Source organism: Cyprinus carpio, chromosome A7, assembly GCF_018340385.1.
Source record: "Cyprinus carpio isolate SPL01 chromosome A7, ASM1834038v1, whole genome shotgun sequence".
Taxonomy (NCBI): domain Eukaryota; kingdom Metazoa; phylum Chordata; class Actinopteri; order Cypriniformes; family Cyprinidae; genus Cyprinus; species Cyprinus carpio.
This window is the reverse complement of record NC_056578.1, coordinates 10879560-10905591: the sequence shown is the minus strand read 5'-3', so window position 1 is coordinate 10905591 and position 26032 is coordinate 10879560. Positions and strand designations below refer to the sequence as shown.

General features: G+C 37.2%; 2 protein-coding genes and 1 long non-coding RNA gene across 5 annotated transcripts in view; all 3 read right to left on the bottom strand.

The window, feature by feature from the left end:
* Positions 1-685: 685 nt before the first annotated feature.
* Positions 686-8766, bottom strand: LOC109093993 (ras-related protein Rab-1B-like). The gene is made up of 6 exons (XM_019107668.2): positions 8449-8766; positions 5537-5609; positions 5251-5346; positions 4999-5094; positions 4234-4365; positions 686-3108 (listed from the first exon to the last, which is right to left on the bottom strand). The coding sequence occupies exons 1-6, from the start codon at positions 8460-8462 to the stop codon at positions 2914-2916; spliced, it is 606 nt and encodes a 201-aa protein (XP_018963213.1). The 5' UTR covers positions 8463-8766; the 3' UTR covers positions 686-2913.
* A 515-nt stretch (positions 8767-9281) lies between these two features.
* Positions 9282-11740, bottom strand: LOC122145450. Its single transcript, XR_006160334.1, has 3 exons — positions 11509-11740; positions 10392-10508; positions 9282-9996 (listed from the first exon to the last, which is right to left on the bottom strand). It is a non-coding gene; the product is annotated as an uncharacterized LOC122145450 (long non-coding RNA).
* Positions 11741-14681: 2941 nt separating this feature from the next.
* LOC109093992 (EH domain-binding protein 1-like protein 1) overlaps positions 14682-26032 on the bottom strand; it is a 32542-nt gene continuing 21191 nt past the window's right edge. For 2 of the 3 annotated variants that reach the window (XM_042759605.1, XM_042759607.1), the window contains 11 exons: positions 21091-21337; positions 20842-20996; positions 20675-20723; positions 19924-20442; positions 18966-19017; positions 18695-18738; positions 18393-18504; positions 17126-17225; positions 16941-17014; positions 16619-16733; positions 14682-16246 (listed from right to left, as the gene is read on the bottom strand). In XM_042759605.1, coding sequence (XP_042615539.1) covers positions 16156-16246; positions 16619-16733; positions 16941-17014; positions 17126-17225; positions 18393-18504; positions 18695-18738; positions 18966-19017; positions 19924-20442; positions 20675-20723; positions 20842-20996; positions 21091-21337 — 1558 coding nt within the window. In that variant the 3' untranslated portion in view covers positions 14682-16155. The remainder of the gene's footprint in view (positions 16247-16618; positions 16734-16940; positions 17015-17125; positions 17226-18392; positions 18505-18694; positions 18739-18965; positions 19018-19923; positions 20443-20674; positions 20724-20841; positions 20997-21090; positions 21338-26032) is intronic. The other variant, XM_042759606.1, reaches the window with a different exon arrangement.

The following is a 26032-nucleotide window of genomic DNA, read 5'->3' as shown; positions in this document are numbered from 1 at the left end:
GTGGTTTGAAAGGTCAGATTATTTAGCTTAATGGGTAAGTCTCACAAATAGATAAGCATCACATTTCACCCAAAACCATAAAAAAAAAAAAACTATTTTGTTTAAAAAAAAAGTTAATTGAATCTTTTTTTTTTTGTTTTTGCATTATGACATTATTTTCATGACAATCAGGCACATTTCCTCCACCAATTCTCATTACTATAATGGGTCCAGATGTTTCACTGTCGAGTTTGTCTGTAATTCTCATTATTCTAAATACTGATTCTCATTACACTCTACGTTATACTGTAATAAACTTATGAGAATCATTCAGTCCAGACTAAATGATTTTTATTATTAAAAATGACAAATATTTTGTGATTACCACAGACATGTTCCTGGCAGGTTTTATGCCAGGGGTCTCCAAACTCGGTCCTGGAGGGCCGGTGTCCTGCAAAGTTTATCTCCAGTCCTGCCTCAACACCCCTGCCTAGAAGTTTCTACTATGCCTAGTAAGCCCTTGATTAGCTGGTTCAGGAGTGTTTGATTAGGGTTGGAGCTAAACTCTACAGGACTGAGTTTGGAGACCGCTGTTTTATGCGATTCAACTTTCAGTCATTAAAATTTCCAGCTTACACAGGAAGTGATACTTACCTCACCACCCACGCAACATTTCACTCGACACAATCAAGCAGCAAAAGTCATCTTTAAGTCTCATGTTGATCATTTTATTATATATATTTATAATATGTACAGAAACGAGAAAACAAGATCAAACCCAGCTATGAAAAAGCACCGGGGTGAGCAAGCAAAGGGCGTTAGAGAAACAGCGTGTATATTAGAGAAGGAAGAGGTGCTTGCCATTTTACCATCGCCGTGTCTTAATTTAAAAAAATTAGATGTGCAAATGACATGGGTTAAAAGTAAAAAGACGAAAAGCATAAGAACGCTCCATAACATTCATAAGTAACCACCCCCCACCCCATACCCTTCATTGTGGATCTGTGATCCCCACACATTACCAAATACTAAATTCATAGATCAAAAGACAGCAGGCGTTCTGAGAAAACAGTGACCCTTCCGAACGCATCCCAAAAAATCACTTGTTTAGTGTGTGCTTGAGTGCAGGCTTTAAATGAGACTTTTATTTTCACACAGACGTAACGTGTGATCCACAACACGGACCTGTTTTAAAATCAAAGGAATGTTCCCAAACGCAGTTGCCCCTTGCCCATTCCTCCTTCCCAGCCATTGCACACGCACCCATATCCCTGCTACTGCTCCCTCCAACCCCACGTTACCAATTCACTTACAAAATAGTACAAGCAAATCCAACACACAATATTAGAGACAAGAATGTGTGGTTACATTAGCATTGCATGTTAGTGGTGTAAAAACTAGATTACACTGGCTCCATGAGCGAAAGTGATATAACATCACAATGGGGAGACTAGTAAAGACCAAGCAACGCACTAATACTAGTGAAGTTCACAAACTCTATCTACGGTTTCTAGATCCACATTGTACATAATAAAACAGCCAGGTCAAAAACACTGTCATCAGACCAATCATTTGCCGTTTTTGTTTGGAAATGCTGATAAGATTGAGTTGTAACTATGTGGAGAATCCATATAAACCTCTTTGATCACCGAAGGCGACATCTGAATGAGCTCCTAGAGCTTTAAAGATCTGTCTGTAGGTTGATCTGAAAGCTAGAATCTAAGTGTACGAATGTGTTTCATTAAAGAACATGGGAGGTCATATCCGGTCTTCGACACTGGACCAGTCAATCCCAATATTCCTAGATGCAATACACAATATTCCCACACAAAAACCGGATCCATAGAACTACCACACATTCATTGGTGGCGAAATTAAGGCCCTTCACAAATATGCAAATATATTTACCGTATGTAAATAAATACAAAGCACACACAATGCATGATGGACTGTTTTTGGCAGCAAAGACGACTACGGATTGGAAGTCTGGCTCAATAAGATGGGAAAACGACACCAAATTATAGATCTGAGGTTTCAAACCAAAGCCACAAAACTGTTGACTACATTAAGAAACAATCTCAACATGTCAAGACGGTGTTCGTGCATTCATTTTGAACCTGCGATGGCCAAACACTCAAAAGTCGCAGAGGTCACTGAGGTAATAGAGGGAACAGTAGCTTTCATCGACCAGCCTAAAGCCTAGACAACACCCCCACCCCCACCCCCAAATCCAGATTATGAACAAAAAACATCTTTTACCATCCCTTCCCCAACCAGACTACATCAATGACAGCAGTAAGCCTTTGTACAAGCCTTCATTAGAAAAACAAAAACCTACAGAAAAAAAAAATCAGTCTTAAAAATCACCATAACAATAATATACTAATAGGATGAGAACAAGTATAGAATATTGCCGACTTGTATGCAGTTGACTTCTTGTCGATTCAGCCTCAGAAGCCATGCTTTCGCCAACAAAACCTCATTCAAGTGACGACTTGTGAGAGAATTAGAAATACTACAGAGATAGGTTAACGTTCTTAACACAACCTCGCTAGTTGTTTAAAAGGAGGATTTGCGAATCGCCCCTAGATCTGCGCTCATTTGTTTCTATACATGGACATCTGACTGTACCAAAGCTCCATCCTGGACTTTAAGTACAGAGGGGCGGGGATATGGATATGGGCAGGGTTATTAATGTGCACAGGGAGGAAAAAGGGGTGAGGTGTCTTACACAAAAGGAATGGCTAAGGAGAATAAAAACAAGAAGACTATGTTGTCATAAATGAAGCCGTATGGCTGTTAGACGTTGGCTCTTAATGCAGTGGTTCCTCCCATGAGAATGCTTTTTTTTTGGTGTGTGTGAGAAAATTCATTTGAGAGGGAAAGGGATGGTTTGTGTATGTGTGTGTGCGTGTGTGTGCACGCTCAGGCTCTTCAACAGCAGCCACCACCAGACTGCCGCACAGGAGTGCTCTCGATCTTCAGGTTGGGCTTGTCTCCTCCGGTTGTCGCTCCAGGGCCCATGCGCTTCTTGATCTCAGCAGCCATTGTCATGAAGGCCTGCTCCACATTCGTGGCATTCTTAGCGCTCGTCTCAAGGAAGGGGATAGCTAAAGAGTCAGCAAATTCTGAAGGTAAAAAGAATCCAGAGTGAGAATCAATCAAGTGCTTGGCACTTACAGTCAAACCAAAAATTATTCCGTCACCAGATATAATTTTTGACAATTTTTTTTTTTACTAGTGGGTGCAGAACACTTGTTCATTTATGTAAGTGAGGATAGCAAAATAAAGTAAACTGTGGCATATTATACCCAAAAATTCTTCATACAGTTTTTTTTTTACTTCATACCAGTAAAATTGATAAATATTTGGGACCAATAATTATTCAGACACTTTGACCTGACCATGTTTTGCTTAAGTGTTGTCTGACATTATCAAGATGAATTTGTTCTGACACAGTTCTTGTCATTTTTATTACCATTTTCTAATCTATCACTAATTAACTGTGATAATGTGTGAAATATTGAAGCTGTCTGAATACAGTTTGGTTTGACTGTATGTATAACTGTCTTAAAGACTGTAAAAGGTCATCCACGATTAGCCTACATGTTAATATAGATTTTTGTTAGTTTTTTTGTTCTGAAGAAAATGTGAGTGGTTTATGCCTGTGCAAAACTTCCCTCTATAAAGCAACTTTCACACTGGATTCAAGTTTTTCATGCAAATTCACCCTAGTGACCAACAGAAAGTAGCAGTATAATTTTATTTAATGCCATGTCAGCATCTGAGGCTATTTTACCAACAGAAAGCTGTCATTTTGAAAGTGACTTCTGTGCGAGTGGTGCTTCATGCATCACTAAACTATCTAACCTTTTTTGCCTATGAAATTTTGACAAAATTTCGCTAATGTGACTACACCTTACTTACTGGCTGCAGTCAAAATGAGCTCAAACACAAGTCTTTATGATATTCCGGTCTCTTGCAATGCAAGTCTAAATCAAAGCACTTAGAACAAGCTGCACAATTTGACATATCATTCATGTCCAGAAAACATTAGGTTGAGCTTTATTCAAAACTCTAAACCTTAGCATGAGCAGCAGTAATACTAAAGTTAAGTACATTATTATGCTACCAATGTCACAGAAATGGGAAGTAATTGGCCTTATAAAGCCCACTAGTTTCGATAAAAAACAGAACAGATTTCAAATCAGAAACGAATACAGATTAGATGCGTCTATTTTGACGCATCAATACCTTCGCTGTTGTGTAGTCCACTACTTTCTTGGTGGTGAGGTCACATTTGTTCCCCACAAGCAGCTTGTTGACGTTCTCGCTTGCATAGCGGTCTATTTCCTGTAGCCACTGTTTCACATTGTTATACCATTCCTTTAGAGAGAGAAAGACGCTTTATGCGTTAATGATGCAGTATTATCCAGGGTTGTTACTGTAAACTAAAAAAAAATATTTTCAGCAACTGAAATAAAATCAAATATAAATATTAAATGTAAAAATTAAAATTGGAAATGTTGCCTTGGCAAGTGACTTAAACTTAAGTACTCAAACTACTGAAACTAAAACACCCCCCCCCCTCCAAAAAAAGAAAATTCTATCATTAATTACTCAGCCTCATGTGGTTCCAAACCCATAAGACCTTTGTTCATCGTCGGATCACAAATTAAGATATTTTTGATGAATTCCAAAAGTTCTCTAACCCTCCCATAGACAGAAATGTAATTAATGTAATAAATGTAATTCAAAATATTAATACATTTTTAATAGTATAAACAATACTAAAATGACACTGGTGTTATTCATCAATGTACTCTCAATGTACAACAAATCTGACAAGCAGATCATCAAGCGAGAGGTTTTCTAAGGATGAATTTACACAGCACCAGAACTACAGAAAAATGTGGTAAATGTCCTTGAGCCTTGAAAACTTTCTATAGACAACAATTCATTATCAATTCAGCTCATTAAATTAAGGCCAAACAAAGGAAGATACTGATGACGTCTCACCTGATCTGTGACATCATAGACCACAATGATACCGTGAGCCCCTCGATAGTAACTGGAGGTGATGGTTCGAAATCGCTCTTGCCCCGCAGTGTCCCACTGAAAGAAAGAAAAAAAGAAAGTAAGGTTTGGCCCCATTAATGAGTCAGTAGTTTCATCTATTGACCCAAGAAAGCCATTAATCATGATGTACTGGTCATGCTGTCATGGAGCTTGTGAAAAATGAGTGTTATGAGGAAGAATGTATGGTCTTACAATCTGTAGCTTAATGGTTTTGCCATCAAGTTCAATGGTGCGGATCTTGAAGTCCACGCCTATGGTGCTGATGTAGCTCTCAGTGTACGTGTCATCCTGAAGGACCACAGAAAGGAGAATGAAAACGTATTTACATTTGTGGATATACTACATCTTACAATACATTGTGAAAATACATCAATTCAATCAATTCTGTATGATTTGCAGACTGCATGTTTTCAGTTGATTTTTAATTCATGTTTGGCAGCAAAAGCTGACAAAACAAGCCATCTGTGACTGTACTCACAGCAAATCTCAACAGCAGACACGACTTCCCAACTCCAGAGTCACCGATCAGGAGCAGTTTGAAAAGGTAGTCACTAAAATTGAGAAATACAACAGTAATACATGAAATACAGTACAACAACATGAATACATTTCAGTTTCGAATATCAGTTTAACCTTTATATCTTATGATATTTAGAAGTCAAACGGGATTTTATACCATTATTAATACCTCAAGTTTTATTTTATGACTCCAAACAGTGTTGTTTTAGTATTATTTATATATTATTAATATGTTGTATTAGTTTTTATTTGTTACATTTTCAGTTTTCACTTTAATTTTGTCATGCTTTTTAATTTATTTTTGTCACTAAAATGGAGAAACAACAGCAATACATGAAAAAAAATATTAACATGATCATATTTCAGTTTTGAATAAAAATGTAACCCTTATATCTGAGGAAATTACAAGTCAAATGGGTTATTAAAATGGCATAATACCTCAAAGTTAAATAACTCAAGTTTTATTTTCAGTATCATTCCATACAGTGTTGTTTTAGTATTACTTATATAGCCTACTATTACAGTATTTATAAATATTTTGCATTAGCATTTTTAGTTTCAATTTAATTTGTTTTCTAAATTTCTATTTAGCTTAAAAAATTTGTATTAGTTATTTAGTACTTCAACTTATTTTATTTCAGTTCATTGTTTCATGTCTAGTTTTTGTTTACGTTTCTTAATTTCAAGTTTTTCACCTAATATTTCTATTTTATTTTTGCGTCATTTCAATTAACAAAAACTTTGTTAGTTTGGCTAATGTGAACACTAAAAATTCTTCCTTCATTCACAGTAAGACCAACAACAAAGATGTTTGGATTGTAAAGAGATCTGTGCGCATATTGACCTTTTCTGCTATGTTAATATATCAATGACACTTCATTACATAGTATTAAACTAATCATATAGCACACAAAACTAAAAAAAAAAAAAAAAAAAAAAAAGAGGCATTAGTATTGCTAAAATGTTAACTGGTTTGGAAACAAGTTCTGGAGTCAACTGCCACTTCCAACCTACAGCCAGGAATCTGCTTCACGGTGATGGTGAAGTAGGCTAAAAACAAAATCAGCATAAACAAAGTCTCCCCTGCCTAGGCTGCCACCAGCTCAAAATACAGCTGAGCCTTATTCCAGCGCAATGAAGGACCTACTCTGGTTTCTGAATTCAAGTGCTAACATTAGACAAGCTGAGAAATGTTGCATCACACAACAGTTGTGAAGCAATCGTGACTCTGAGCTTGCTGATGATACACAGAGTTCTTGCATATGTCAAGAGAAAATCAAGAGTGTGTTATACCCACAAACAATAAGAGAAACTTCAGGGGCCGTTTACACGACAACATTTTCAGCCAAAAACGGGAAACTTTTTATGCGTTTTGGGGACTGAAAACGCATATTTTTGAAAACGGGATTCAAAGTGCAAGTTTTTGAAAACACCACCGTTATCGTTTCCGTGTAAACACCCAATACGGGAATCTTTGAAAACGGTGACGTCACGCGCGTGCGTAGTACGTGCTAGGTATGCAGACATGCGCAGTACGTGTCGATTTTAAAGGCAAGTGCGAACAAACATACACAATGGTGGAGTACATGGTACTGTTGTTGCTGCTCAAGAGTTTGCTAACGCTTTTTCAGCAAAGTGTGGATTTGTGTATGAGACGCGTCATATACAACATATAATCACTTCCCTACAGGTAAGTTACTGTTCACTAACAAGGTGACAGCACTAACTATTGGCCTGGCATACGTAATACAGCGCTGTTGGCCGTTTTCACGGTTATGTGTAAACACAAATTGTTTTGAAAACGTTGTCATGTATATGTGAAATTTTTTAAAAATGCAAGGGAAAAACTTTTCAGTTTTTGACTACATCATTGCCGTGTAAACGTAGCCTCAATATCAAAGCGTTTCAGCATTCAGTACCCTGTTTTAACAAGTGAATCTTAGTCAAACACTTTGCGATAAAAAAACACCATAAACTGGATATTAGTGAGTTTGTTAATTGGCAATACTGATACATCAACATTTTAGTTAAACAAAGAATGCACATTTATAAACTGGCATTTTAAAGTGTAAATCTTCGCCATTTACAACACACAAAGGAAGTGAACTCTGTTTGGGCATCCTGACAGGGTCCGACTTATAAACACTAGCTCAACCAATGGCACAAGTATAGGGCGGGACTACCTGATTAACTGACCAATGGCAAACACGGGAGAGTCTGAAACATGCTTGTGTTCTTTGTTGCCAGTGAAACAGATGCATTTAAAGCACTGCTGATGGTTATGACAAGTAATCAATTTCTGTTACTGGATATTCATGCAATATTCAAAAGTATTCAACTAAAGACGTCTGCATGCATACAGACTTGTAGGCTGCCCACATGCAACTAAGAAGCCTCTTCCCGTGACCTCTTCCAGCTGTAACAATGGCTTTCACTTCCCAGGCCTAATAAAAACCACATAACGCTTGAATACCTCGCAATGGTTCAAAACGCGTGTGCGTGCAAGCACAGCACATATTCGCTCATCCGCGAGATCACTTTGACAGCTGGATTCAACTAATGACGTCACTCCGCTGCAACGCAACACACCAAAAATGACGTCACGCAGTACGGCAAATGCTAACATTGTGTGCTATAAACACTAAATAACGACAGTTATACGCTTTAGATGTTGAATGATGAATAATGCTGCCAGTTACAGTAAGAAGCCGTCTGATAGAGGCTGAGTAAGCAAATATCCTTTGAATTCGCAGTTAGTTCCGGACGTTGTTAGCCGTTCAAGCTAACGTTAGACAAAGCTACTCACACTGACGCCTCGTGACTATACAAACACTGACATCCGCAACACAAGTCTGGGCGACAGATACTCACTATTCTGGATTCATGGTGTGTTTGTGTCGTTGTCGTTGGGTTCAGCAGGCGATCGGGTTCTTTTCTCTGCGAGCAGAGGCGAAAACGATGAAGAGGATGACTTTCTCTGATTTTCGCTGCGTTCTCTGATTTACCCCCTCCGATCACACCTCAGCACTGTCTTCTCGCTGGATTCAGTCACTTGACGGACATTACTGACCATAAAACGCAAAACACTGTTATTTTGCACTGCTTTTCTTCCTTCCGATCTGCCCCTCGCGCGAAGTACAAGATGGCTGCGCAGGTGCGGCAGTGACATCAGATGACGTGGCATTACGGACTGATCTCACAGATACAACCCAGACATTCAAGATATTCAACTAATCAAATAAGCTTATGACCTATACATTATATATTTCTATATCTATATCTCTATCTTCCCCACGTCATTGTAGTGTCTGTAGCATGAGAATCATATTAGAAAAAAAAGAAAAGAAAAGAAATTTCAAAAAAAAAAAAAAGAAAAGAATATATATTTATATATATGTATATATAATTAACAATTTTAAACTTATGGAATTATTAAAATATTATTTTTCCCCACATTACAGTTTTTGTAGCATGAGAATCATAATATAAAATCAAAGCAAGACAATACATTAAAAAAGTATATATATATATATATATATATATATATATATATATATATATATATATATATATATATATATAGTTAGTAAGTTAGTTAGTTAGTTACTAATAATAAAAGTATTAACTTGCAAAATTCCAAAGAAATACCTACATTTTCTAATTCTAATTTCAAAATAATTTAAACATTGGTTATTGTCTTTGTCTTTTTTTTCTGCTTTTATACCCTATTCACTCGTAGTGTCTGTTGTCCCTTCCAGAAGAAAATTAATTTCTTGTACAATAACAATCATGCTGTGCTTTGAGGTCAATGAAAATTTCCTGAGCTGTTTAATAACAAGTAACAATTTCAAAAGCAATTCATTCATATTTTTAAATTGTGATGTCTGGCATTTTCCAAACCTCCCAACATTTGACTTCTTTGATATACAATTTTACAAAATATACAGTGTAGAAAAAAAGAAGAAAAATAAAAATATGAATCACAAAGAATTAAAAGTTCTCTCTTATGTACTTCTAGCATTGAAAACACTGTATATGCAACATTTTCTATAGTGTACTTTTATGTCATTTGTTTGAACCAAAAACTCATCATAAAACTGGTAAAAACCTACTATTAAAAGCCTAGTGCAGACTACATTCTCACATACAGTTTTAATGCACAGCACAGCCCTCCCTCCTAATCCGCCAGCAGGTTTAGGCAGGTCTATGTGGTTTACTCTTCTCCACCTCAGACTCCAGGGTCTCTGCGCTGTCCCGGTGATCACTGGCCGACTCCAGACCCAGGTTGATGTAGTGGGCCTCGTTGCTGGCCTCCAGGGGTGGAAGCTCATACAGAAGTGCTTTGAGGCTCTGGCCCAGCTCTCCAAAACCTGGCCTGAAGAGGGATCTCTGTGCCAGCAGCTCAATATAAGCTCATATCTGACAGAGGAAGAGTCAAAGGAAAATGGAGAAGGAGAGCAGCAAAAAGAAAACACAAAATTGAATCATCTTCCAGATCTGCAATTAAAAAAAAAAAAAAGCACTTGCCATTTATGCTTCTTTATCATGCACAAAACATGATTATATTCTACAATGTAATAATCAGCTGCATATGCACATTACTGCTATGACTCATTTGGATTCTTAGAATAAACCCAAACTATTCTTGCTACTAAGCCTGATTTCATTAGACTTGCAACAGACAGTTTTTTGGGAAAGGCTTACCCACAGATTCCAGATAAACAGAAATGTCTCGTAATATGATTTCAATTTTGAAATATTATAAAATTTTACAAATGCATTTTGTGATAATTTGATGAAAAATATGTGCTTACAATGCGGTCATTGTCCCCTTGTTTGAGACGGTGTCCAGAAGCTTATGACCAGAGATACCTGGATAAGGTATCTTCCCTCTGGATGTGATCTCCCACATGGTTTATTCCAAAAGACCACTATAAGACATAGGGAATAAATTAAATTGATTTAAGTCTGTTGGTGGGTAAATATCATAAAAACATATCCAGGTCATATTTTTCCCACAGACAAAAACAAAAAAATATATTTCATACATAAATAAAAATAAAAAAAGAAATTTCAGGACCATTTCCAACCAGTTTGTTTTACTGAATGTTTGAGTTTTTATTATTATTATTATTATTATTATTATTATTATTATTCTCATTGATGATTCTAATTAGATTCTTATTAATGTTCACAAAAAAATGCTAAAAAATTACACCCTCATGTCATTCAAAATGTAGATGAGTTTGTTTCTCTATCAGATCAGATTTAAAGAAATGTATCATTGCATCACTTGCTCACCAGTGGATCCTCTGCAGTGAATAGGTGCCATCAGAATGAGCATCCAAACCGTTGATAAATACATATAGATAATAAGATAAATACATATAGATAAATACAATAGCCCACAAGTAATCTATACAACTCCAGTCCATAAATTAAAGTCTTGTGAAGTGAAAAACTGCATTTTTATAAGAAACATTTCTCTCCTGATTTAGACGAGACAACTTTTTACTGGAGAAAGCAACATTATGGATAGAGAACTTGTATTTTAGCCGGAATCAATGGTTTGAAGTTAAAAATATCTCAATGATGTCTCTTTTCACCTCACGAATTAATGTTGATGGATTGGAGTTGCGTTGATTACTTGTGGATTACTGTGATGTTTTTATCAGCTGGTTGGACTCTTATTCTGACGGCACCCATTCACTGTTGAAGATCCATTGGTGAGCAAGAAAAAGTTCAGCAAATATTTATTTTTGATTTATTTTGTTTTTATTATTATTTACTTTTCAGTAAGGTTATGAGAATTGGGGCCAGAAATGTTCTCAATGTTCTATACACAAAAACAGTTTTTCTTCTGATTTGACAGGTGTTACGAGTTTCAAATACAATGTATCAGACTGTATCAGAAGCATAAATAGGACTGACCACATCACTCTTGGTGGTATATAAGAAGTCAGACACTCTCTATGGCCATCCACCTTACAGGCATGTTAACATCCATATTCTTCTGCCTATAGGAATAGATCTTCTTATACAAGCCAAAGTCAGCTACACAGTCACGCAGATCATCCCCTAACCTGTGAAAGCCAAACTGTGTGTGTGAGTTCAGCACTGGGTAAGTATGGGGAAAAAAACATTTTGCTCATCATTAGGTGTGGCTTCTTCTCAAGACAATGCAAGTATTAACAGGACATAGTTGTGTAATGTGTTCTTTGTTGCCCTCCTGTGGACTGACATGCAATTGCGGGCAGCCAGGTCCCTATGTAAGAAACCCTGAAAGCTGAGATACTCCATTCCTGCAGCAATGTCAATCATGAAACGCAGAATACTCTGATAAAGCACAAACTGCAGAGAAGAGACCAGTTTAAATCAGATATGTGGTTATTTTTTCTTTAACCCATAAAACTTTATATAAAAAACAAGAGTAAAAAGAAGGAATAGTCAGGAAGGTGTTGCAAATTAGTAAGACCAACCATGGGGACATCACCGAAGCGGATCGCTTTAAGGAAGCTGTGTAGACCTCCATGTTACATGTATGGAAGAATAACAAGCGGTACATGGATGGAGGACTCTGGATCCCACTCTAGAGCGACCCCTAAAGGAAAACTCTGTCCTGGAGGGCCGTCGTCCTGCAAAGTTAACTCCAAATTGCCTCAACACACCTGCCTGGAAGTTTCAAGTATACCCAGTCAGACCTAAATTAGCTGGTTCAGGTGTATTTGATTAGGGTTGGAGCTAAACTTTGCAGGACACCAGCCCTGCATGACCTGTTTGGTGACCCCTGCCTTATATCGTCTGTCAGCAGTATTCATCTCTAGAGAAAATTCATGATAGTCAATTAAATTATAATACTGTCTTATCCACCGGAAGGTAAATGATTCATTAGGTAAATGACTAAAAGAATAACGGTGAAGTAAATGGAAAAACTATTTGTGTTACAAATCTGATGACTGCTGAACATCATAATATTGGGAAGATGCCAATTACATTATTACACATTACAGTTGCTACGGTACAGCCCCCCACCCCACACCCCTCCATAATTCTGCAAGTCAAAAACAAGCAGGAGGTAAAAGTCAAGCAAATCCCACTGTTAATATGCAGCTACAGGCATCACCAATGGAAATTGTGGAAGTTCACACTTTGTACTTGGACAGGCCTATACAGGCCACCAGTTGCCATGGAAACATCTGTGCCCTTTGAAATCAGGTTATTCAAAATATTCCACTCCAACTTGATATGAATTATACATTTTACCCTAGATTTCAAACATGAAATAATAATTTTATTCAGGAGAGACATACCACGCAATTTAACTACATTCACATGATCGAAATGCTTCTTTATTGTGGACTGCACCTACAATTCAACAGGAAATGTAATGACATTACAGCAAGAAAGAGGTTGATTTAATTAACTGTGTAAATTGCATTGTCTCAAGCTAGTACATAATTCTTAATTAAGATCATAATTTTGAACGTATTAGAATCTCATTTTTTATTGTCACTTGCTCCCTGCATTATTATATACACTATATATCTTTAAATGTTTTTACTGCCACTCTGATGTCTTATCCTCTTTGAGGGGAAAATACACCCTTGTAGACCCCAAATTCCCCTGCAGATGGAGAAATTCCAGTATAAGAATCCATTTGCAGAATGCAAAATCAAAGTCAAAATATTGTTTTCAATTAAATTATTCATTATTAAATTTTTCTTTTTAAAATAACTGAATATAATTTAATTTAAAAACAGTTATTAAATGATCACTTCATATATGGGTAGCATATGCATAACATTGCCAAATACCAATTTAGGTTAGGTTAAAATGAAATACTTAATATAATATAAAGTTAAATATATAAATGCATGTTTATATATATATATATATATATATATATATATATATATATATATATATATATATATATATATATATATATATATATATATATATAAGAAAGCATGATTAAGAGAAAACAACATTAAAGACATGTATAATGTTATATGACATGTTATATAAAACATATTAATGTTATAATTATATTATGTTATAATGTTATACATAGATGCTGATAAAATTTCGGTTTCCACAAAAATATTAAGCAGCACAACTGTTTTCAACATTGATAATAATAAGAAATGTTTCTTGACCACCAAATCAGCATATTAGAATGAATTCTCAAGGATCATGTGACAATAATAAAAGTGACGTGACATGTGGCCAAGTATGGTGAACCATACTCGGAATTCGTGCTCTGAATTTATCCCATCCAAATTGCACACACACAGCAGTGAACACACACACACCCGGAGCAGTGGGCAGCCACTTTTTGCTGCGGCACCCGGGGAGCAGTTGGGGGTTCGGTGCCTTGCTCAAGGGCACCTCAGTCGTGTACATTTACTCCCCCCACCTGCAATCTCTGCCGGTACGAGACTGGAACCCGCAACCTTTGGGTTACGAGTCCGACTCTCTAACCATTAGGCCACGACTGATGTGAATCCTCAGTCTTACCTCTGATTGGTGTTAGCTGTACGGACATATCAGTGGAGACAATCCATGAAATGAAAAAGAAAAAAAAAAACATTGAAAAAAGTTTACTTTATACTGATAACGGTTTGTATTTTTTTCACGATTAGGCTACTTCTGAATAGAGTTCGAACTTCATAGTGCTTAGCGATAGTTTCGAGGTAGCTGATTAAGCAATGCTTCTATTGTAGGCTGTGAAGTTTCTTTATAAACACTTATACGAACATTTCTTTAAATAAAACAAATAAACATGCATCATGCTTAAACACTCTTCCGTATACTCCCTACAACTCCCTTGTTGGAAGACCTAGAGAGAGCTGATTATGTTTGAATATGTGTGTGTGCATCTGAATTTATGCTTGCTTTAACATAAGATGCATTCCATTGTATTTTGGTTGGAGATCTGGCCATTGAGCTTCTGCCTAGAGCTCTGCTAAATCTGCACTTTCTATTACTGGAGTCCAGTGACGTTGGGACCCTTTGCACATACTGATGACCACATATTTCCTCTGCAAAATAATTGTAAACACACACTATTGTACATTTCTCTTCAATAACCACCAATGCAATTTAGAATTTTTAAACAATTTTATTTCCCAAAAGACGTGTCAGCTGTAGTGTGTTAGCTGACAACAGGACTTTCCAAAAACGATTCACTGTCAAATAATGAGATTTCAAACAGTGTAAACAGGGCCAAAGATGATATCAAATCAAAGAGTCTCTAAACAACCAGTCACTCAAAAGTTATCACACACACAAATTCTTCTGAACTTCTGAGAGTACGTTTTCGTCTGCATTCTGTCCCATACATGGATAAAAGATGATGTTATATAAATATAATAAAAAAAAATCATTCAGATATTTTAAAACTAAATGCTAAAATTCAAAAGTTCATGTGCATACTCTCTTTGACAGAGTCTATGCATTTACCATGTTCTGTGATTTTGGCTACGTTTACACAGACAGTTTTTTTGGGATTGACAACCGCATTTACTTACAGGTGTGAGTCTCGAAATGTCACGTTCACACAGCAACCTACAGTAGCGTCTCACATACTGTCTGTATGAACGTGCAACGGGAGTCAAGTCCGTATTCCTTACCAGTGACCATAGCCACAGTGACCAAAGTAATATCAAAGATGGTGACGTCCATAAAACTAAAACTCCTATCACTTTCTGACATGACTAGAGTCCAAACGAGTCATGAATTCATCTGTCAAACCTTCATTAACCGACAGCAGATTTTAGATTTGGGTGGAGAGTGGAGTATTCAAGTTGCACACTGAACACTGTAAATAACCGTACTGTGTGTGAACATAACCGTATTAAGGACTAAGATACAGGACTGATAACTGTATTCTGCTGCTGTGTGAACGTGGCCATTAAAGCAGGGCTCTTCAAATAGAACAGGCAACCACTGTAACAGTACTTGGAGAAGCATCATTGGGATCATATTGTGCAAATTATATCAATAACTAAAAGAGTGCCTTAATAGAGTAATTGTGTGCAAAATGTTTATTTTCTCCCATGCTTTTGTGCTGTTTTGTCTGCTTGTTAGGTTAGTTAAATGTATGACTTGCATAACAGAACATAATCTCCTTGTAACACAGCAGTGTCATTTAAAACTGAATGCTTCTTTCGTACTCTGAAAACTTATACTGTACTATTTTACATATCTTTGAGATACCTTAAAATCACTGCAGCAGCCAACTTATACAAACAAGTTAAGGTAATAACACTGCAAAAGCCACATGTATATTATTTTTTACTGAAAATGTCAAACAAGAACTGCTGTCAGAAGACTATGGGCCATTACAACTGTCTATTTCACTTCTGAAACTAAAAATGTCTCTAACAGAAGACATTTTAATCCACCCTGAAATGAGCATTCATGCTGCTCAAACTTTTTAACATCATCTAGTCACAATCTCCTTGTCATTTGTTGTGATATGGTCCACACACACACACACCCCTCAGTCACTAGTCCATCAGCACAGTGTTTAATGGGGGACGGTCCTGTATAAAAGCAGGTGCATAGGATCGCTCACTGTAGCACACACTTCTCTTTCCGACTTCCATATTTCCTGCGCCTCATTTCTAGCCCTCTCTCCAATCTCTCGTCCTCTTCAAGAGCCTTGAGAATGAGATGACAGAGAAAGAGTAAGAAAAAGAGAGAAAGTCAATGGTGGTTGACCATAGAAATTAATGTTTCTGTAAGACTCTTATGCTCACCAAGGCTGCATTTATTTGATCAAAAATAAAGGAAAACTGCTAATATTGTGAAATATTATTATAATGTCAAATATCAGCTTTCTATTTTGATATATTTCAAAATGTAATTTATTCCTGTGATGCAAAGCTGAATTTTCAGTACCATTACTCCAGTCTTCAGTGCCACATGGTCTTTCAGAAATCATTATAATATGCTGATTTGCTGCTCAAGAAACATTTAAATTCTGGTCTAAAAAAAAGTATAGAGTATATTTTGTAATGTGAATGAATCTCACCCTCTCTCTTTGGCGTCCATGTCATGCACAAGCTCGTCTCTCTGGTTGACTAAAGACACCAGCTCCTGCAACAATAGCTGCTCTCTGGTTTTATGGGCCTGGGTTTTCTTCCATTCCAGTTTTACAAAACAAGCAAGACCAAAATTTGAGGATAATGAGAGATTGCCACATGCCCTAACTGATTAAACTACTTGATGAGTGCCAAAACAGCTTTAATATGTAAAAACACATGCATATGCTCCTAATTACATGTGTATATTTTCTGGAATTCCTAGTGATATAGTTCTCCATTTCACATATATTTATGTAAGAAGAGTTGTACCTTCCACAGCCATTAAATCTTGAAGCTCTTTCTTTAGCAGCTCAAACCTTCTCTCCAAATTTTGCTCTTCTTGCCTGTCAAGCAGAAAGAATGATAATTAGCAATGTATCTTAAATCAGCCACTGTTCAAATGAAGCCCTAGAATCAGTACAGTGAGAAGTGAGAATAAGTGTGAAAAGACATACAGTAACTGCAGATGGTCTTGTCTCCTGATCAAAGCATTCTTCTTGTTGACCAGGGTAAACCACTCCTGAATCAGTGTCTCTTCTTCTACACGATCACTACCTGTAAGTGTACGATAAGAGCACAGCTTCATCAAGACACACATAATGAACTACACTGTCATTTGCTTAGCAAAATGCATCATAATCTATGATCTATGTATATGTGTGTGTATTTAGTGCTGGGCGATATAGCAGTTCAAATGGTAAACTGGTTAGAATTACGCACACTGTGTGAATTTTTAAAAAACCGGCATACCAGTACAAGTGGCTAAGCAACATAGACAGTGCCACCTGCTGTCAGAGAGTGAATTTGCATTCTCACGCTGACCGTCTGCTGTTTCTATTATGTTCGGTTTCTGATTTGTTTTATTTAGCATAATTTCACATAGCTAAGGTCAGACCATTCTGTTTTTGCTTTAAATTTAGAAATTATACAATCTACTTTATATCAAAAACTGCTCATACTATAATGTAGCATGTTTGTTTGGATCATGATTAAAATGCAGTGCTTCTGCAACCGTTTCATGCAATCTGATTCATATAAAGGCACAGTCAGAGACAAACCGTGAAATCTCCAGAATCCTAAAAAAAATGATAGAATTTTGGTCATACTGCCCAGCACTAATATAAATATATATATATATACACATACACACACAAATACATGTATGTGGTCTTTATTTATTTAAAGGTGATGTAAGTAAGTTTTTGTCTCTACTAAAGCATACAAATACCATAATATGTTTGCAGATATTTAAGAAACACGCTAAGTTAACATACTTGTTTATCTGAAAAACAATGCTACAGTCAGTTATTCTCCTTTGAAATGTGCGTTCCGGGCCGGAATGTCGGTCTCTGCTTTGGTTTGTTAAACCCGCCCACTTCCAGTTTACCTAATTGTATTTCAGCACCCCGGGTTGCCAGTTGGCGGAAAACACCACGTATTTTATATCATTTATCGCCAAGTGTGCTCATTCCTGTTGGTGTCATCAATCTGGTAACCTGCCTGTGATCAAATCTGAGGAGGAGGGGCCCGGTGAAAAAAACCCTCTCCAATATTTTGAATTTGGACTGCAATACCTAGTTCAACCACTCGGTGTCAATCCTACGTACAGCACCTTTAATAGGTTAAGATATTACAGGAGGCAGGATGCAAGAGTTCAAACACAAGCTTTCATTTATTGTTTGATAAAAATAGGTTCTTAAACTACTTTAATCAGTGATTTACCAGATTCCATAAGTCTTTTTAGTTTCTTCTCCACAATGTCTGCTCTGTGATCTATCTGCTTCTGTTCAGCCTCCAGCGCCTGTATCTCACTAAGTACATATTGGCTGCCATCCTGCAAATACACATCATAAACACCAATGCAAACACTCACACCCATATACAGTATATGCATTTTACAACCCTATCAAATATATTTTTTGGAGTTTCTTTAATATTACATATAAGCCAAACTATGTGAGACTTTTAATATTATTTCAGCTGACTTGAGTCAGCAAGCCACAAATAGAAAATCGTTGAATGACCTGATTCCCTCCTGCAGTAGCCTCTTCAACATTCTCTACATTTTCTACACAAACAAGACAGAAAAAAATACATCTGAATCAGATCATTTAAATGCATGCAATACTTTACAACATTTTACTATAACATACAGTACAACCCAAAAATCAGACAAATAATTTTCATAATTTCTTACATTCTGCAGAAAATATGTTCAGCATAAGTTATGGATTTAACATGTCAGTGTCTTTGAACATAAAGTCTTTGAAAGGTGTGTATTGAGTTAATTCTTACGTGACTCTGAACCTCCTTTGGCTGCTTCACTTTCTGCTTGGACTGATGCAACCTGGGTAAAAAACATGACAATACACAGCTCAGTAATATATTACTGTTTTAAAGTTACCTCAGTTATAAGAACATTTAAAAATAATCACCCTCACAATAATACAGTGTTCTGCATAAAACAACCCAGTTCCACAAACAATATCTCTCTTGTGACACCTGAATCACACATTCAAAAACATCCATTCTGAACTATAAACAAAGGCCATCACAACATGCCTATACAGTCACACATGCGTTTCCTGAGTTAACATAATGATCCTGAATACTGTACATGTTTGGTTGAAATGAGTTCCATGAAAAATGCATGAAACTGAATAGTACACAGGCCATTTACAAGTCACATTTCACTCATGATATCCTGTTTAGGGTTGGAAAGCTGTGTGATAATATTAAAGGTACATTACAGACAATATTTAAAATGTTTAGCTTTTATGCATTATAGTTATTATTAACAATTATGTGTATGTATTTCAAACTAGTCTTCAAGCACTGACCATACTGTTAAATTTAAGACTAATAACATATCAATATAACATTACTGCTCAAAAGTTTGGAATAATTCAAATTGTTAATGTTTTTGAAAGAAGTCTCTTTTGCTCATTTAATAATTCAACAACACAAAAAACATTAATATCATGAAATATTAATATAAAATAAGTGTTTTCTATTTGAATATATTTTAAAATGTAATTTATGATTTCTGAAGGATCGTGTAACACTGAAGACTGGAATAATGGCTGCTGAAAATTCAGCTTTGCCATCACAGTGATAAATTATATATTCAAATATATTCAAATGTTCAAATAAATTCAGCCTTGGTGAGTATAAGAAACTTTTTTCAAAAACATAAAAAAAAATACATTAGCCTATTCCAACCTGACTACTACAGTTGGTTGAAATGTTTTACCTCTGTACCACTCTGCTGTTCGTGTGGTTCAGGCTCATCCAGTGACTCTCCCCGCAGCTTCGATCTGCGCTTTTTAACAAGATCTGCATCCTTCAGATGAGAAAAAGCCTTTCTGGGTGGTGCCACTGGAGGCTGAGTGGCTCCTGATCCTCCAGCCTGGCTTGGGCCCTGCGCTCGCTTCGTTCTTGAAGGTGGCACCAAAACACCAGCACCTCCCTTGACTTCCTTTTCAGGGAAGCTTCCATTGGTCTCTAGAGTGATGCCGCTGCTCTGGAGCCTTTCGGCACAGTAGCGAACAGCGGCTTCAGTGTCGGCTTCCTCCCTCTTCTCACCAACAGCGTAACTGGACTCGCTGCTGTTCTTCTCGATCTGTATAACACTGAGCTCCTGGCCTGTGAAATAGGTGCGGATCTGGTTGAGATATGTCATCACGATGAGCCTTTCAGGCACTGCCAGCAGCACCATGTCAGAGGGCTCTATCAACCTAGAGATGCCCAGTTCAGCAAAGCCATCAAACGCCTATGAATACACAAGGAAATATACATTTTTGCCATTTCCTGATCACAGAGTTATAATCATTAAGGCAAGTGCACAGCAAAAACGGTCTTGTCATTTTTGTTGCACAGTAAAACTTAAACATACTGTTTAGACTTAAAATATAACAACATTAAATAGGTTCAGTCAATTAGATCACAGCCAAAGGAAATTAAAAAAGAAAAAAAAAAGTCTAATTTGAAAATGGGTGGATCACCTTCTTGTTGTTGCGCTTAATGTCATATGGATCCAGCATTTCATAATTCCTAAAGACAGAATAAGAAATAAACAAAATACTAAGACTAGGCTGTTAAAAAAATTACATAACCCATGTAACATTTATGAAATGAGCTTAATGTCTTCTTCCACATAAAAAACACCCACACTTTATCTGGATGGAAGTGATGCAGGATGGCACAGAAAGCGAGGCCGTTTCTCCATGAGGTGCTGAAGTTTGATATCCGGACGCCTTTGTAACCTTGTGTGACCTTTTGGCACCATTCCAACAGAGATTGACTTGAATTCACCAAGGTCGCAATCTAGAATTGAAGGCAAAGACAAATTAACTACCTGCTCGTTAATGTCACTATGGTAATATAATGAACATAATTAAAAAGCAGCAGATTTAACAACCTCTGTTTCACTGGTTGGGGATGTGTGAGCTGTGGAACTTCCCTGAAGGTGTATGGCATCTGCTGCAGCTCTTCGTTTATTACAAACAGGCACTGTGGGCTCATTACTTGCCTTTTCTGAAACCTCATTTTGACTGGCTGATGAGGAACTGGGAATGGAGACGTCTTCTGGGAAAGAGGCACTTAAACATTTCTTCACGCGAGGCATTGGCACAGGACGACTGGAGGAATCTTCAGCTGATGCATGTCTAGATGAAAGAAAGAAAAAAAATATTAAAACTGATTTCTACATTCAATTAAACCAGTATAGCGAAAGCTATTCAACTCTTATAGATTTATCTCTCAAGCCTAAAAAGAAATTCATATTTAGTTTCAAGATGCATAATAAAATTAAACAAGGAAATTTATCATATATAATAATTTATTTTTATTTACATTTTGCACATTTTTCATAAAGACAAACAGTTTAACCTAAAAGCTAAACCTTTAATGAGTAAATTAACCATAAACATCCATTGTTTTTGAAAACCCAAAATAAAAAAAAACAATATTATTGGTCAAAAGACTGTTTGAGCACCTCTAGTGACCAATTACTGCACTCATAAAAATACAAATTGGCATGTGTAATGTCTACAGTACAAATGTGACAACAGTTTATCTACAAAAACTTACAAACCCGATTCCACAAAAGTTGGGACAAATTGTGAATAAAAACAGAATGCAATGATTTGGAAGTTCCAAATTTCAATATTTTATTCAGAATACAACATAGATGACATATCAAATGTTTAAACTGAGAAAATGTATCATTTTAAGGGAAAAATAAGTTGATTTTAAATTTCATGGCATCAACACATATCAAAAAAGTTGGAACAAGCCCATGTTTACCACTGTGTGGAATCCCCTCTTCTTTTTATAACAGTCTGCAAACGTCTGGGTACTGAGGAGACAAGTTGCTCAAGTTTAGGAATAGGAATATTGTCCCATTCTTGTCTAATCTTAATCTCAACTGTCTTAGGTCTTCTTTGTCGCATCTTCCTCTTTATGATGCGCCAATGTTTTCTATTGGTGAAAGATCTGGACTGCAGGCTGGCCATTTCAGTACCCGGATCCTTCTTCTACGCAGCCATGATGTTGTAATTGATGCAGTATGTGGTCTGGCATTGTCATGTTGGAAAATGCAAGGTCTTCCCTGAAAGAGACGACGTCTGGATGGGAGCATATATTGTTCTAGAACTTGGATATACCTTCCAGAATTGATGGTGCCTTTCCAGATGTGTAAGCTGCCCATGCCACACGCACTACCATCAGAGATGCAGGCTTCTGAACTGAGCGCTGATAACAACTTGGGTTGTCCTTGTCCTCTTTAGTCCGGATGACATGGCGTCCCAGTTTTCCAAAAAGAACTTCAAATTTTGATTCGTCTGACCACAGAACAGTTTTCCACTTTGCCACAGTCCATTTTAAATGAGCCTTGGCCCAGAGAAAACAACTGCGCCTCTGGATCATGTTTAGATATGGCTTCTGTTTTGACCTATAGAGTTTTAGCCGGCAACAGCGAATGGCACGGTGGATTGTGTTCACCGACAATCTTTTCTGGAAGTATTCCTGAGCCCATGTTGTGATTTCCATTACAGTAGCAGTCCTGTATGTAATGCAGTGCCGTCTAAGGGCCCGAAGATCACGGGCATCCAGTATGGTTTTCTGGCCTTGACCCTTACGCAAAGAGATTGTTCCAGATTCTCTGAATCTTTGGATGATATTATACACTGTAGATGATGATAACTTCAAACTCTTTGCAATTTTTCTATGAGAAACTCCTTTCTGATATTGCTCCACTAATATTCGCTGCAGCACTGGGGGAACTGGTGATCCACTGCCCATCTTGACTTTTGAGAAACACTGCCACTCTGAGAGGCTCTTTTTATACCCAATCATGTTGCCAATTGACCTAATAAGTTGCAAATCGGTCCTCCAGCTGTTCCTTATATTTACATTTAACTTTTCCGGCCACTTTTTGCTACCTATCCCAACTTTTTTGGAATGTGTAGCTCTCATGAAATCAAAAATGAGCCAATATTTGGCATGACATTTCAAAATGTCTCACTTTCAACATTTGATATGTTATCTATATTCTATTGTGAATAAAATATAAGTTTATGAGATTTGTAAATTATTCCATTCCTTTTTTACTCACAATTTGTACAGTGTCCCAACTTTTTTGGTATCGGGTTTGTACCTACGCACATCTAAGATAACACCTGTGTCATCTACAACCTCAGCATTCTTGTCTTTCTCAACACTTGGATATTTTTCAATTTGTTGCTCTGTTCCCCCTTTGTCCTTACAATGCTCACCAAGTGAAGCACCAGTCTTGGGTTTTTCACTATATGTCACATCAGTTTCTATCTGCTCAACAGGTTCTAAACCAGACTCCTCCAGGCCTTTTCTGTTTAGCTCTACTTCATTGGCACTTGAGGGGGTGGTATCCTCAAGACTCTCTATCCCTGCTTCTGCCCTCAACTGTGTAGTCACTTCAACAGAACATTGTTCATTTTCTGAGATCGAAAGCTTGGCTTCTTCTGAGACTGCAGAGTATGAATCTTGAGGTAAGCTTGGAAAGTTCTCATCAGAGAACTTGTCACTGAGTTTCTCTAAACGGGGAATTGGGACGAGCATACTTGTTTCACTTGGTCCTCTCTCAAGGACTCCTATGTCAAGTAAATCTATAGGAGGCAGTAGACACCTTGAGGGATCAGTGAGATCATCTGGAAAAGAACCACTGAGATGGTCTTCTGTTTGAAGAGCAATGTTATCTGGATCTGCTTCAGTTAGAGGGGTGGATGAAGGAGAAGGAATATCATCTGTAAAAGATCCACTGAGACGTTTTTTCACACGTGGCATTGGGACTGGAAGACCAGTGCATCTGATTCGCATTTTCACTTCCAACACCTCAGGAACATTCAAATCCAGTTGTACCTGATCTTTCACATTCAGTTGATCACCAGCTTGAGTCTTTCTTGTGTCTTCAGACTGAGACATATTTGTGATGACAGTAGACACTGTGCACTTTTCTTCAAACTCTCCACTGGCTTCATCAACTTTGCTTGTTTGAGTTTTACTCTTCTGCCTCTGAGGAGCACATAATTGTGTGACTGTGTCTTTTTGAGGCATTAGGGGAACATTTTCTCCACTGTTCCACTGACATGATGCTATCATTTCTCTGGGTGTGGGGTTCTCTTTGGGTTCTGGTGAACAAATCTCAATTTTGGATACTTTTACCACATTTTCAGGAAAAGCAGCACTTGTCAGTGTGACTGGTATATTTATCAAACAATCTGTTTCTAAAGATATACCATTATCTGTCGTAGCTGAAGTGAGTGCTCCACGTGGCTGTACATTATGTGATGTACTCTGAGAATAATGATCAGTTTGTTTTATGACACAGAAGTTGTTGCTCTGAGCAGCTGGCTCAGCTGGACTGGAAATTGATGTTGATAAAGTAAATGTCTCCTGAAGAATGTCTTGCTTCTTAGTCCTTCTTGGTGGCACAGGTTCTTTTGAACCTGAAATGGTTAGTTCTGTGACAGTTCTTGGGTTATGAGTATTTTTTGAAGACAGTAAGGACATAGGTGGTTTCACTTCATCCAGCAATTCATCCTTAGTCCATTGCATGAAAAGAGAGACATCTTGGACAAAATGATGTTGTGGCTTTAAGAACAAAAATACAGTATCACAACATTTATTTTCTGTTGAGATAATAAATGCACTGACTGTCCCATGACACACTTATAAACCACAGTCAAACACCCTTTTTTAGCAAGCTACTCTACCACTGCATGAAATTCTGTCTTCAGAAAATGTACATAACTTTACAACATGCAACCAGACACAGCAACTGCGGATTTGGTTATTTGGTTAAAGCATACAAGATCTCAGCTTACAATCTTAGCTGAACAAATACATATCTTTCAAGGCGAAGTCTGTAATTTCTTTGCTTTAAAACAATTTCTCTTCCCAGTTTGATTTGCAGATACAACAGTAAGAGCAGTACAACACTAAGTAAAAATAGTGGCATTTTCAAAATAGTTTCAGTCTGCTTAAGCATTTCAACTTTTTTTCTGCATTACAATGCCATGGTTTGGGGGCGGGACAACCCATCTGTCCAAACAATGTAAGGTAAGGGGCTAAAATGAAAGGGCACTAAAAGTGTTGCATATCCGGACACAATATTTCTGCAATTCCTTTTGGTGCCACTAGGGTCACTGAAATTACACAATGCACCTTAGAGCAAAAGGCAAAATTAGACACATGGACAACTATTTAGAGAAAAAAAAACAACACACACACACACACAAAATAAAAGCCATTTCAGTGCAAAGTGTTAACAAAGAATATAGCCGTGCTGCCGATTGCAGGACTTGCAGGTTGGTTTTGATTGCAACACTCCTGAGGAACTCACCCCTCCTCTTGAAATAGTGTGGCTGACAACTCATCCTTCAACATTTTACATTCTGTCACAATCTCATTACCAGCTTCCTCTTGAACAGAAGTTGCACGCTCCTGTATCAAAGAGTCAACATCTGTTTTGTCCTCCTCCTCTTTAGTTATCTCATGAAGGTCAGTGTCCATTAAAGGGGGCCACTTCCTCATTAAGCAGAATTCTTCATCTTAAACAAACCAGCTTTCAGTCTCTTTTGATGACAGCGATGTTTCTGAACAACCACTAACCAAATGCCACATGTAGGGTTCGGCAGAATCAAACACCTCAGACTCTGCTGCCTCTGCCTCCAATGAATGATCGCATCCAGTGGCCATGCTAGTGCTGCTGTCCTCGAGATCCACAGAGGATGAAAGACTGTCCAGAGGATCTAAAGTGTCCGTGTCCATGACCGATTCAGAGCTAGAGGGCTGCAATATTGCTGCAACTGTCTCATAGCTAA

Excerpts from the sequence above, each read along its gene's own strand:
- LOC109093993 (XM_019107668.2), bottom strand. Across the intron at positions 5,347-5,536 it reads GTCTGCTGTTGAGATTTGCT|GATGACACGTACACTGAGAG; the intron begins GTGAGTACAGTC and ends GTGGTCCTTCAG. Across the intron at positions 3,109-4,233 it reads TGGACTACACAACAGCGAAG|GAATTTGCTGACTCTTTAGC; the intron begins GTATTGATGCGT and ends TTTTTACCTTCA.